Here is a 14386-nt window from a genome sequence, read left to right on the forward strand (position 1 = left end):
CCTCCTGTGGTCGACAGGCTGTGTTAATGGCAGGGGAAGGGGAGGAGGAGAGGAAGGGGGGGGGTGGGGGGCCGAGAGCACGTGTACTAGCAAAGCACCCGCCTTCTCCACCGGCCGCTTCTCCAGCTGTCGGGGGCCAGGAGGTTTCTGATCGACGCATCTCTCTCTCTCATTCTCTCTCATTCTCTCTCCCTCCCCCTCTCTCGTCTGTTGTACGAGGTGATTGAGCCATAGATGGGGAGCGGGCAAGAAACATGGTGGCCTCCCAACAGAGGAGGCGCTGGAGGCGAGGAGCCGCAGGGAGATGTGGTCGGATCCATCCATCGAGGTGGGCTGGCTTCATGGAATGTTGTCGGGGGAAGGGGAGGGGAGTGGGGTGGGGGGCGACGTGGGTGGGCTCTGCTGTAGCGCACGAAGATGGCGCGCCTCTTTAATGCTTCCTCTTCAGCCCACCGTTAGCGCGGCCCGGACACTTGGGGAGGCACGGTTCCTCCGGCAGCGGGTCGTGGGAGAAGACGGAATCCTCCCCGGAAGAGCAGGTGGAACTCCGGGTGTCCGGGAAGTTGGGGGAATACTGGTCCAGAGACACCGACAGGTCCAGGTATTCCTGCAGGACCGGAGCAGACAAGACAAAACGGTGACTTAAAGAGGCAGGAAAAACACTGGAGCAACAATACCATGGAACGTTCTTTATCCCAGGAGGGAAATAGATCCGCCGAAAGTCATAAACACACAAGACAGGGATTAGAAACGGGAATAGTGCCCGAGGATTGGCGGACTGCGCATGTTGTTCCATTGTTTAAAAAGGGTTCTAAGAGTAAACCTAGCAATTTACATGTTAGTTTGACTTCAGTGGTGGGCAAATTAATGGAAAAGATACTTAGACATAATATATATAAGTATCTGGATAAACAGGGTCTGATTAGGAACAGTCAACATGGATTTGTGCCTGGAAGGTCATGTTTGACTAATCTTCTTGAATTTTTTGAAGAGGTTACTAGGGAAATTGATGAGGGTAAAGCAGTGGATGTTGTCTATATGGACTTTAGTAAGGCCTTTGACAAGGTTCCTCATGGAAGGTTGGTTAAGAAGGTTCAATTGTTGGGTATAAATGCAGGAGTAGCAAGATGGATTCAACAGTGGCTGAATGGGAGATGCCAGAGAGTAATGGTGGATGGCTGTTTGTCAGGATGGAGGCAGGTGACTAGTGGGGTGCCTCAGGGATCTGTGTTGGGTCCACTGTTGTTTGTCATGTACATCAATGATCTGGATGAAGGTGTGGTAAATTGGATTAGTAAGTATGCAGATGATACTAAGATAGGGGGTGTTGTGGATAATGAAGTAGATTTCCAAAGTCTACAGAGAGATTTAGGCCATCTGGAAGAATGGGCTGAAAGATGGCAGATGGAGTTAATGCTGATAAGTGTGAGGTGCTACATCTTGGCAGGACAAATCAAAATAGGACGTACATGGTAAATGGTAGCGAATTGAGGAATGCAGTTGAACAGAGGGATCTAGGAATAACTGTGCATAGTTCCCTGAAGGTGTAATCTCATGTAGATAGGGTGGTAAAGAAAGCTTTTGGTATGCTAGCCTTTATAAATCAGAGCATTGAGTATAGAAGTTGGGATGTAATGTTAAAATTGTACAAGGCATTGGTGAGACCAATTTTGGTCGCCTAATTATAGGAAGGATGTCAACAAAATAGAGAGAGTACAGAGGAGATTTACTAGAATGTTGCCTGGGTTTCAGCAACTAAGTTACAGAGAAAGGTTGAACAAGTTAGGACTTTCTTCTTTGGAGCGCAGAAGGTTAAGGGGGGACTTGATAGAGGTCTTTAAAATGATGAGAGGGATAGACAGAGTTGACGTGGATAAGCTTTTCCCATTGAGAGTAGGGAAGATTCAAACAAGAGGACATGACTTCAGAATTAAGGGACAGAAGTTTAGGGGTAACATGAGGGGGAACTTCTTTACTCAGAGAGTGTGGAATGAGCTTCCAGTGGAAGTGGTGGAGGCAGGTTCGATTTTATCATTTAAAAATAAATTGGATAGGTATATGGATGGGAAAGGAATGGAGGGTTATGGTCTGAGTGCAGGTAGATGGGACTAGGGGAGAATAAGTGTTCGGCACGGACTTGTAGGGCCGAGATGGCCTGTTTCCGTGCTGTAATTGTTATATGGTTATTATATGTAAACATGAAATTAAAGTGACGAGTGGAAAGGATTGGGGATGTCCAAAGATTTGGGGAGGGGGTAGGGTGGGGGGTGGAGCCAGTCTCAGTCTACCCAACAACAGTCGGATAGCCACAGGGGCGACAGATCCCCAGTGGCTCAGTGGGACAGGCAGCATCTCTGGAGAGAAGGAACGGGCGATGTTTCGGGTCAAGACCCTTCTTCAGACTAAGAGTCGTGGAGGGGGAGGGGGTGGAGAGGGAGACACGGAGATATGGAAGGGTAAGGTGTGAAAAGGAGACATCAAAAGCATGAATTAACTCTGCAAACTAAGCCGCTGACTAGCCAGGAACCTCCACTAGGCTTTCTGAAGTGGTTTGGCTGAGACCAGCAACCTCAGAACAGTGCAGTCTCACTCTCTCATCTCACAGACGTACAGTTAATCCACTTGGATTCCTCTCTGGAACCACTCTGTTCACGAGGCAGAAAAACAACCCTTCCCCTTTCCCAAATATTAGTTTGCGAAACCGATGAATGCAAATGGAAATGTCCCTTGCTGCAGTGTCAGTGACTGAGAGCGGTGAGCTGGGTACAGAGGGCAGATGTCCCTTAAACTCTCCCAGGCTTTGAACACCTTCCCCCCCCCCCCCCATCCCACCATCTGCCCAGGTTTGTTGCTTTCACATTGAACAGCACGGTGGCACAGTGGTGGAGTCGCTGCCTTACAGCGAATGCAGCACCGGAGACCCGGGTTCGATCCCGACTACGGGTGCTGTCTGTACGGAGTTTGTACGTTCTCCCCGTGACCTGCGTGGGTTTTCTCCAAGATCTTCGGTCTCCTCCCACACTCCAAAAAGGTGCAGGTTTGTAGGTTAATTGGCTTGGTAAATGTAAAAATGTAAAATGTGACCCTAGTAGAATAGTGTTAATGTGCGGGGATCGCTGGTGGGCCAGGACCCGGTGGGCCGAAGGGCCCGTTTCCACGCTGTATCTCTAAACTAAACTAAACACAGCACAGGAACAGGCCCTTCAGCCCACTATGTCCGTGCCGAACATGAAGCCAAGTTAAACTACTCGCCCCTGCCTGTATATGACCCATATCCCTCTATTCCCTGCATTATGGACCCTTGATGATGCTGCTGGCCTTGCGGAGGCAGCGTGAGGTGTAGATGGAGTCAGTGGAAGGGAGGTTGGTTTGTGTGATGGTCTGGGCTGTGTCCACAACTCTCTGTAATTTCTTGCGGCCTTAGATGGAACTGTTCCCAAAATGGGTGGCTGATTTGTGTGCGACAATGGGCTCTCTCCCGCCTCCTTCCGAAGCTACACAGGTGGTAGGGACCAGTAGAGCGGCCCTTGTAGCCAGTGTCAGCGGGGCAAGGAGCACCCCCACTCCACCGAGGGTCCGTAGGGGGGAGGAGCGGCTCTGCTGTTAGCGACCCGGAGGGAGGACTGGTGTTGGGATGTAGGGAGCGGGCAGGGCCGAAGATGTCCTGGTTGGGTTGCTCCTAGGCCTGGCCAAGCTGGCCATCCGCGAGTCACAGTGCCAGGCGGAAGCAGCATGTGCCCGAGCAGGATACGTGCCCCTTTTCCGGGGTTACGCCGCTGCTGGGTGGTACTCGAGAGGGATAGTAACATTGGTTGGAAATTTAGTGTGTGATTGAATAATTTGGTGGTTTTGTAATATGGAAGGTGGACAAAAATGCTGGAGAAACTCAGCGGGTGAGGCCGGCAGCATCTATGGAGCGAAGGAATAGGTGACGTTTCGGGTCGAGACTTTTGTTTTGTATCGCGATAGTAATTGAATTCATTATTTTTGATACAGAAATTTGAAAAAGCTGCACACGTGGTGGACTCACCTGATTCGAGGTAATGGCCAGGGTTCGATCCAAGTCTTCCACCAGCTGCTTGAAGGTGGGGCGTTGGGAAGGCATGACGTGCCAGCAGTCTCTCATCGTCATGTACCTGGGTGGGAGGTGAGGGGCTCGATTCAGCTTTACCATTGTCACATGGACCGAGGTACAGCACAAAGCTTCCCCATCAGATAACACTGTACCTGAAACTCAAACTCAAACGCGATGATGGGTGGAGTTAAGGGAAAAAAGCAATCCCCCCACTCCCTGCCCGAACGCTCTCTCTCTCTCCTCCATTGCTGGTTCTGTCCCCGACCCCCCCCACATACTGCACACGGTTCTGTCCCAGTTTTTTTAATTTAATCAACTATTTACAATAGACAATAGGTGCAGGAGTAGGCCATTCGGCCCTTCGAGCCAGCACTGCCATTCAATGTGATCATGGCTGATCATCCCCAATCAGTACCCCGTTCCTGCCTTCTCCCCATATTTGCTATCTTTAACATAAATCTATTACAAAAGCTTTCGATTACAAAAAATGAAGTAACTCTGGAGAGAAAAGGCAGCAGCTCTGGAGAGAAGGAATGGGTGGCGTTTCCCAAATGTCGCCCATTCCTTCTCTCCAGAGATGCTGCCGCACCCACTGAGTTACTCCAGCACTTTGTGTCTATCTTCAATGTTACCAGCTTCTGCAGTTCTTTCTTACACATTTCCAAAAATGGTATGTACAGTGCAAACAAACCCACCACCGTAATACAAAGCTAAACAAATATTCTTAACTACTGCATATTAAATGATTATTTCCCCATCATTATTGAGGAAATATTCCACCCCCCACGGTGCCCAGCGGTCCCGGAAATCCCCCAGAGTGCCCGTGGACAGCGCATAGTCCCTCTCTAGTTCCACCCCGGCACGGACGTAACCCAGGACAAGGGGCACCAGTCCACAGTTCAGTCCCCCCCCTCCCCTCCGCGCCCTGTAGACAATAGACAATAGGTGCAGGAGTAGGCCATTCGGCCCTTCGAGCCAGCACCGCCATTCAATGTGATCATGGCTGATCATCCCCAATCAGTACCCCGTTCCTGCCTTCTCCCCATATCCCCTGACTCCACTATTTTTAAGAGCCCTATCTAGCTCTCTCTTGAAAGCATCCAGAGAACCGGCCTCCACTGCCCTCTGAGGCAGAGAATTCCACAGACTCACAACTCTCTGTGAGAAAAAGTGTTTCCTCGTCTCCGTTCTAAATGGCTTATCCCTGAGGGTCACCAATGAGGTAGATAGTAGTTCAGGACTGCTCTCTGGTTGTGGTAGGATGGTTCAGTTGCCTGATAACAGCTGAGAAGAAGCTGTCCCTGAATCTGGAGGTGTGCGTTTTCACACTTTCCTCGTCTCCGTTCTAAATGGCTTACTCCTTATTCTTAAACTGTGGCCCCTGGTTCTGGACTCCCCCAACATCGGGAACATGTTTCCTGCCTCCAGCGTGTCCAAGCCCTTAACAATCTTATATGTTTCAATGAGATATCCTCTCATCCTTCTAAACTCCAGAGTATACAAGCCCAGCTGCTCCATTCTCTCAGCATATGACAGTCCCGCCATCCCGGGAATTAACCTTGTAAACCTACGCTGCACTCCCTCAATATCAAGCAATAGCAATAGTGGTTATGTACTCACAGCTCCTGGGTACAGTTGGAGGGCTTGTCCATCCGGTGTCCTTCCTTGAGCAGTTTGAAGAGTTCTTCCACCGGGATGCCGGGATAGGGGGACCCTCCCAGGGTGAAGATCTCCCACAGCAGCACTCCGAACGACCAGCTGGATCAACAAACCACAGGAGGTGGAAGAGCAGTGAAGAAACGTCACCTATCCATGTTCTCCAGAGATGCTGCCTGGCTCCGCTGTTATTCCACCTACCTCACTGGCTCCCGACCCCTGACCCCAGGGGAGAGCAGGCGATTCCCCCCACACACACACACACACCCCGCTGAGCTGGGCAATCTGCACTTTAGATTAGAGATACAGCGCGGAAACAGGCCCTTCAGCCCACCGAGTCCGCACCAACCAGCGATCCCCGCTCATTAACACTATCCTACACCCACCAGGGACAATGTTTACATTTACACCAAGCCAAATATGCTACAAACCTGCACGTCTTTGGAGTGTGGGAGGGAACCGAAGATCTCAGAGAAAACCCACGCAGTCACGGGGAGAACGTGCAAACTCCGTACAGACAGCACCCATAGTCAGGATCGAACCCGGGTCACTGGCGCTGTGAGGCAGTAGCTCTACCGCTGCCACCCTTTACTTTAAACTTTACGGCTCGATTCTAATCATGTACACTTTCTGCTGGGTGCACGGGACAGTAAACTAAACTAACACACTATGATGCTCCAGACATTAGATACACTGTGGAAACAGACCCTTTGGCCCATCTAGTCTACACCAACCCCCTTTAATCACCCTCTACACTAGTTCTATCCAGCACACCAGGGACAATTTACTGAAGCCAAATAACCTACAAACCTACACGTCTTTGGAGTGTGGGAGGAAACCGGAGCACCCGGAGAAAACCCACGCGGTCACGGGGAGAACGTACAAACGCCGTACTCATTAAAGCTATGTTCTTGGGTTTTCTTTTAGCAGAGAGACAGGGCACGCGGGTAGTACACCCCTCCCCCCCCTTACATCCCCCCACCCCCCACCGCCCCTCCCCACCCCACCCCCCACCACCCTCCCCACCCCACCCCCCCCCCCCCCCACCCCACCCCCCCCCCTCCCCACCCCACACCCCCCCCCGTCCCCTCACCCCTACCCCCGGCAGGTCAGTCAGACACCTCTACTTACACGTCACTCTGGTGGGTGTAGATACGATCGAACAAGGCCTCAGGAGCCATCCACTTCACAGGCAGGCGACCCTGAAAGATAACAGCGACACCTTCAGTCTAGTTTAGAGATACAGCGTGAAAACAGGCCCTTCGGCCCACCGAGTCCGCACCAACCAGCGATCCCCGCACATTAACACTATCCTACACACTAGGGGCAATTTACACTTACACCAAGCCCATTAACCTACAAACCTGTAGGTCTTTGGAGTGTGGGAGGAGACCGAAGATCGCGGAGAAATCCCACGCAGGTCACGGGGAGAACGTACAAACTCTGTACGGACATAACCCGTAGTCAGGATCGAACCCGGGTCACCGACGCTGCAAGCGCTGTACGGCAGTAACTCTACCGCAGCGCCACCATAAGGGCAAAGCCCCCGTACATACAACAGTGAGTGGCACAGACAGGGTAGACAGTCAGAGCCTTTCTCCCCCAGGATGGTCATGCCAAACACTGGTGGGCCTTGGTTTAAGGTGAGATTCCTAGAGTCAAACAGCGTGGAAACACGCCCTTCGGCCCAACCTGCCCATGCCGACCAACATACACTGGTCCCACATGCCGCCATTTGACCCAGAGCTTAAACCTTTCCTATCCATGCACCTGTCAAAACGCCGCTACCTGCCTCAACTACCTCCTCTGGCTGGGGCAAATTTAAAGGAGATATGCGGGTTACGTTCTTTCACACAGAGGGTGGAGCGGGCAGCTAGGGGTGGTGGTGGAGGCTGATACGATAGTGGCGTACAAGAGACTTTTGGATAGGCACATGGATAGGCAGGGAATGGAAGGATATGGATCATGTGCAGGCAGGTAAGACAATAGACAATAGGGGCAGGAGTAGGCCATTCGGCACTTCGAGCCAGCACCGCCATTCAATGTGATCATGGCTGATCATCCCCAATCAGTACCCAGTTCCTGCCTTCTCCCCATATCCCCTGACTCCGCTATATTTAAGAGCCCTATCCAGCTCTCTCTTGAAAGCATCCAGAGAACCTGCCTCCACCGCCTCGGAGGCAGAGAATTCCACAGACTCACAACTCTCTGTGAGAAAAAGTGTTTCCTCGCCTCAGTTCTAAATGGCTTACCCCTTATTCTTAAACTGTGACCCCTGGTTCTGGACTCCCCCAACATCGGGAACATGTTTCCTGCCTCCAGCGTGTCCAAACCCTTAACAATCTTATATGTTTCAATAAGATCACCTCTCATCCTTCTAAACTCCAGAGTGTACAAGCCCAGCTGCTCCATTCTCTCAGCATATGACAGTCCCGTCATCCCGGGAATTAATCTTGTAAACCTACGCTGCACTCCCTCAATAGCAAGAATGTCCTTCTTCAAATTAGGGGACCAAAACTGCACACAATACTCCAGGTGTGGTCTCACTAGGGCTCTGTACAACTGTAGAAGGACCTCTTTGCTCCTATACTCGACTCCTCTTGTTCCTCTTGAACATGAAGAGTTGGCTTCATGTCCGGCACAGACACTGGGGCCAAAGGGCCTGCTCCTGTGATGTACTGTTCTATGTTTCATCAGCCTGAGAATGTATTTCTGCCCGGAGCGATACAGACAGTTCACGCAGCAGCAGAAGATAAATACATGATGGCAATAGCCAGCTGGGTCAGGCAGCATCTACAGAGCGACAGAGGGTCAGGCAGCATCTATAGTGCAAATCATGTGATGGAAATAGCCAGCCGGGCAGGCAGTGGCTATCGAGGAACTGTAAGTTGGTCAAGCAGCATCCACAGTGAAAAACATAAGATGCAAATAGCCAGCTGGGCAGGCAGTGGTCAATAGAGGAGGAGTCAGCTTGTCAAGCAGCATCTACAGTGCGAAACACAGAGAAATAATCAGGAGGTCAGGCAGCATCAACAGTGGAGAAGGTCAGGCATCATCTAGGGCAATAGTAAAGGGTGGGAGATCTAAAGAGTCAGGCAGTCAGCAGCATCCACAGAGGGAAACATATGATGGAAAAGAGTCAGGCGGTCAGGCAGCGACTAGAGAGAAAGGGTCATGTGTCAGGCAGTGTCTACAAAGGAAGGGTCAACTGGCCAGGCAGCATCTATAGCGGCAGAGTGAAAGCAGAGTAGATGCAGGAACATTTGGCCATTTGGCCCAATGAAGGAGTTCTGTCGATTGATGAGACCATGCCTAACAGGATCGTGGCTTCAGCTCCACTTTCCCACCATTTCCCCGTAACCAACGGACACAAAACCCCTCTGCCACCTTTCCACGCGGTGGAGGTCTCCAAACATCATGAGATGATGAGTGATAGGAGTAGAATTGGGCCATTCAGCCCATCAAGTACATCATGGCTGATCTCTCTCTCCCTCCTAACCCCATTCTCCTGCCTGCTCCCCATAACCCGTACTAATCAAGAATCTATGTATATATATATATCCTTAAATATATCCACTGACATGGCCTCCACCGCCTTCTGTGGCAATGAATTCCACAGATTCACCACCCTCAGGCTCCCCATCTCCTTCCTAAAAGAACATCCTTTAATTCTGAGGCTATGATCTCTAGTCCTGGACTCTCCCACTAGTGGAAACATCCTCTCCACATCTACTCTATCCAAGCCCTTCATCATTTTGTACGTTTCAAAGAGGTGTCCCCTCATCCTTCTAAACTCTAGCAAATACAGGCCGTCAAATGCTGTCAGAGTCGGGGAGATTCCTCCTCATCTCCACCTGAAGCAGTGACCTCCTATTCTGCAATTTTACTTCGGAGTCACGTGAGTGACTACGTGAAGAGCCCGCTCAGCACGCATGCGCGGCATTGCGTTCAGCAGTGCAACAGCGGCCGAATCGGGAGTCAGGCGCTCCCGCTACAGGGTGAAAGAACGGACCGTCAGGTAAGTACCCTGAGGTCGGGTTTTCTTTCACAGGGAACCTTCTGCTTTATTTCAGGTAGAGAACAAAGGCTCTTGGACAAACCTGTCCCCCGCTCGACTCCACGGAGGAGCGTTCCATCTGGGGGGGGGCAGCAACAGGCGGTAGGACCGCTTACCGGGCGCTCCACTATCCCCGACACCGTGCCGAGCCCAGTCCCGCTAGCGCCTGAGCAGCGGGCTGGATGTAAAGCTACCGAAGAAGCGTCCGGCTGGTGGCTTCCGACTTGTCGGACGGGGACGTCTCTTCACCCGCCCGGGGAAGAGACAGCCGCTTGGAGCGGCTCCTGGAGCAGGAGCTCCAGCGAGACGCGCTTCGTGAGGGGCGCTATTGCAGGGGGAGTTCAGGCACTCCCTCCACAGTGCCTTGCGCACTGCCCATTGCTTCCTCCTTACCCGAGGGTAGCTTTGGTGACCAGGACTCGGCTGGTCAAGAAGGTCTCGGGAGTATGGCTGAAGATCTCGGGAGTATGGAAGGGGTGCAGGAACAGGAAGAGCAGCTAGGTGTGGTGGACCGCTACGTGGCAACCCCACGTGCAGGAGGCCATTAGAGCCTAAACTAGCGGCCAGCATTAACCACCTCTCCAACAGGCCCCTGCAGGAGCAGGTGGTCAATGAGGCCTTAGAAACGTATACAGCTCCAGAGAACTGTGAGTCCCTTAAAGTGCCGGCTGTAAACAGCCAAAACTGGGGGCACGTTGGGGCAAATATTCGGAACCAGGAGCTAAAACTGCAGCGGATCCTCAGGCTCCTGACGTCAGCCATCACATCGTTTGCTCGTTCCGTGGACAAATACGGAGATGACCACAACCTTCGTAAACAAATCATAAGACCTGCCATAAAATCCTAAATTTGTGGGGTTGTACATACCCCAGCCACTGAGCCAGACCCACTGCTCTTTGGCAAAAACCTCACAAAGCATATGAAGGATGGAAGAGGCCTTAAAAAACTTTCGGACTCATGAGGGCAGGCCCCGGGACGAGCAAACCAAAAACAATAATTCCCAAGCAGCAGCACCCCATCGCGTCCACCAGTCGACGTCTACCATATGGGACTGGTGAAAGCTCGGGGTCCGCATTCTATCACCGGATGTCTTCTTTAGACCAGGGCCCAGAGCGGACCCCATGGAAAATGCGCCACCCCCCAACATCACCGCCACGTCAGACAACGTGCAAGACTCGTTGGACCGGCAGGAAACAGAAGAAATACCCATAACCATGGAGGTAGGTGGGTCTGGTTCCTACCAGCGTATAGAAAATAGGGGCTTAATACTAACAGGGGGAGATTACACCTGTTTAAAGAAGCACGGGAGTCTATCACGAGTGATCAGTATATACTCAATGGCATTAGTGGATACAAAATACAATTCATACTAGAAAGATTGCCACCAGTTCAACGTTCACCCCAGAGGGTATTTTCCCTCTCCGTTAAAGAAAAACGAGAGGGACAAGCTGAACTGGTGAGACTAATTACAAAGGGTATCATTGAAAAACAAAACATGAACCCTTGGAATTCGTATCAAATATATTCACTAAACCCAAAAAAGATGGTGGATGTCGCATCATCATTGACTTAACTTCACTAAATATGTTTGTTAAGTATGTACATTTCAAAATGGAAACGTTTGTTACTGCCAAACAACTAATTTCCAAAGGATACTTCATGGCAAGCATTGATCTTAATTATCTAGAGATGTTGGGTGACTTTTATGGTTTAAAAGCATATGCACAAATATGCATCACTTGCATGTACGGTTACAAATAGATAATACTACGGTGGTGGCCTACATTAACCATATGGGCGGCATAAAATCGGTATCATGCGACAAGTTGGTCAACACAATTTGGCAATGGTGTGTCGAAAGACATATTTGGCTATCAGCAACTTACCTGCCAGGTAAGCTAAATACAGTAGCAGACACCAGGTCACGTAAATTTAATGACAACATCGAATGGATGTTAAACCCCAAAAAATTTGCAAAAGTTATCAAGCAATATGGCACGCCAGATATCGATTTATTTGCATCAAGGCTAAATCACCAGGTACCTATGTATGTCGCTTGGGAACCAGACCCTGAGGCAGCAGCGGTAGATGCGTTCGCGCTGGATTGGGGAAATTCTTCTTCTATGCATTTCCTCCCTTCTGCCTCATCAGTCAGATACTACGCACAATACAAATGGACTCTGCTTCAGGTATTTTGATAGTACCCGACTGGCCTACGCAGCCATGGTTCCCAATACTCCATGACATGGTTGTTGAAACTCCGATGGTATTCTCCAGTGACCCAGAGTTATTAACACCCAGTGTCGGGCACAAGTCACCCGTGCCATGAAAAACTCAATCTCCTGGGTTGCAGATTCTGCACAAACCACTTCTGGGACTGGGATTATCAGAACAAACCGTCGACACCATGTCAGTATCCCTCCGAACATCCACTAAAATACAGCACTTGTCCAGCATCAAAAAATGGGAGAAGTACTGCTTGGATACAGGGACCACCTACTCAACCGCTACAGTTACCAACGTACTGGAATTCCTGGCGAACCTTCACCATGATGAAGGACTCAGCTACAGAGCCATCAACACAGCTAGAAGTGCCCTGCCTGTCTATTTAAAACCAGCTCCAGGACAACAGGCCATGGGGTCCCACCCGCTGGTGGTCAAACTAATGAAGGGTATTTACAACTCTAACCCCCTAGACCAAGGTACACGCATACATGGGATGTCAGTGTGGTCCTGACATACCTCAGGGGATGGCCACCAGCCAGATCCCTCAACCTGGAACAATCTATGCTCAAAACACTCATGTTGATGGCACTTGTATCTGCACAGAGGGTCCAGTCACTACACCTATTGCGACTGGACAGCATGCACACAGCTCCAGACCAGATTTCTGTCGTTATCCAGATCAAACAGAGCAGACCAGGAACACCTAATCCAGTCGTGGAATTCCGGGCTTACCCGCCAGAACCACGGTTATGTGCCATGAGATATTCAAGGGAGAGGAAAAGCCTTGTGGGTCAGTCATAAAAAACCTTATGGTCGGGTGACGAGCCAAACCATTGCGCGATGGCTCAAGCAGGTGCTAAAAGCTGCTGGGATAAACACTAACATGTACAAATCTCACTCCACCAGGGCAGCATCCACGTCGACGGCCAAAAGAATGGACGTGCCTATAGACCACATCCTGGCTACAGCAGGATGGTCGGGTGAAAGACCGTTCAGAAATTTTATAATAAGCCGTTGGCAAAACCTGCTTTATTTGCAGAAATTTTTTTACAGACTGCAAATATTTAATTTAAGCCCAGGGGAGCAATTTAAATTCTTTGTTGTTATTGTTAAAAAATACCATTGTGTTTTTCTACAAACAGATTCATTGGTTGATTACGATAACACACTTCCTCCCTCAAGGACTTCGGCAGTGAGTGAAGTAATACCTGTTACACGGTTTGAAATCACAGAGCTTTGAAGTCTTCACGTAGTCACTCACGTTACTCCGAAGTAAAATAGTAAGATTAAACGAGAACTTACCAGTTTGAAGTTTGAGCTGTATTTTATGAGGAGTTACGATGAGGGATTACGTGCCCTCCGCTCCCACCCTCAATAATATGGGTCAAACTGATGTCTCCTTTTCTTTACTATGTTTATTTCAATAACTGTGTCTATCTGTGATTCCACACCGCTGCTTTGAAGTATGCCGCGCATGCGTGCTGAGCGGTTCTTCACGGAATCCCTCATCGTAACTCCTCATAAAATACAGATCAAACTTCAAACTGGTAAGTTCTCGTTTAATCTTACTATTATAGCCCCTGGTTCCAGGTTCCTCCATAAGTGGAGTTGCCAACTTTCTCACTCCCAAATAAGGGACAAAAGGCCAAAATATGGGATGTCCCGGCTAATACGGGACAGTTATAAGGGAGACATCCCCTCAGCAACCCCCCCTCAATCGCTCCCCCCCCCCGCTGTCTTCTTGTTTCAATATCATCTTCTGTTCTTATAAAGCATCAGCCCAAGGTTTTAGTTTTAGAGATACAGCGTGAAACAGGCCCTCCAGCCCACCGAGCCCACGCCGACCAGCGATCTCCCGTTCACACTAGTTCTATGTTATCCTACTTTCTCATCCACTCCCATCAAACTAGGGGTAATTTTACACAGTTCCATCAACCAATAAACCCACTAGTCTTTGGTATAGAAACATAGACAATAGGTGCAGGAGGAGGCCATTTGGCCCTTCGAGCCAGCACCGCCATTCATTGTGATCATGGCTGATCATCCACAATCAATAACCCGTGCCTGCCTTCTCCCCATATCCCTTGATTCCGCTAGCCCCCAGAGCTCTCTTTTAAATTCATCCAGTGAATTGGCCTCCACTGACTTCTGTGGCAAAGAATTCCACAAATTCACAACTCTCTGGTCTGAAGAAGGGTCTCGACCTGAAATGTCACCTATTCCTTCGCTCCATAGATGCTGCCTCACCCGCTGAATTTCTCCAGCATTTTTGTCTACTCTCTGGGTGAAAATGTTTTTTTCTCATCTCAGTTTTAAATAGCCCTTTATTCTTAGACTGTGGCTCCTGGTTCTGGAATCCCCCAACATTGGGA

The 14386-nt window shown here is 50.1% G+C and overlaps 1 protein-coding gene across 10 annotated transcripts in view; it reads right to left on the reverse strand.

The window, feature by feature from the left end:
* The window catches only part of LOC116967394 (fibroblast growth factor receptor 1-like), a 156235-nt gene continuing 141849 nt past the window's right edge, over window positions 1-14386 (reverse strand). For all 10 annotated transcript variants that reach the window (XM_033013907.1, XM_033013911.1, XM_033013914.1 and 7 more), the window contains 4 exons: window positions 6863-6933; window positions 5696-5833; window positions 4031-4136; window positions 1-607 (listed from right to left, as the gene is read on the reverse strand). In XM_033013907.1, coding sequence (XP_032869798.1) covers window positions 431-607; window positions 4031-4136; window positions 5696-5833; window positions 6863-6933 — 492 coding nt within the window. In that variant the 3' untranslated portion in view covers window positions 1-430. The remainder of the gene's footprint in view (window positions 608-4030; window positions 4137-5695; window positions 5834-6862; window positions 6934-14386) is intronic.

Source organism: Amblyraja radiata, chromosome 39, assembly GCF_010909765.2.
Source record: "Amblyraja radiata isolate CabotCenter1 chromosome 39, sAmbRad1.1.pri, whole genome shotgun sequence".
NCBI classification, from domain to species: Eukaryota; Metazoa; Chordata; class Chondrichthyes; order Rajiformes; family Rajidae; genus Amblyraja; species Amblyraja radiata.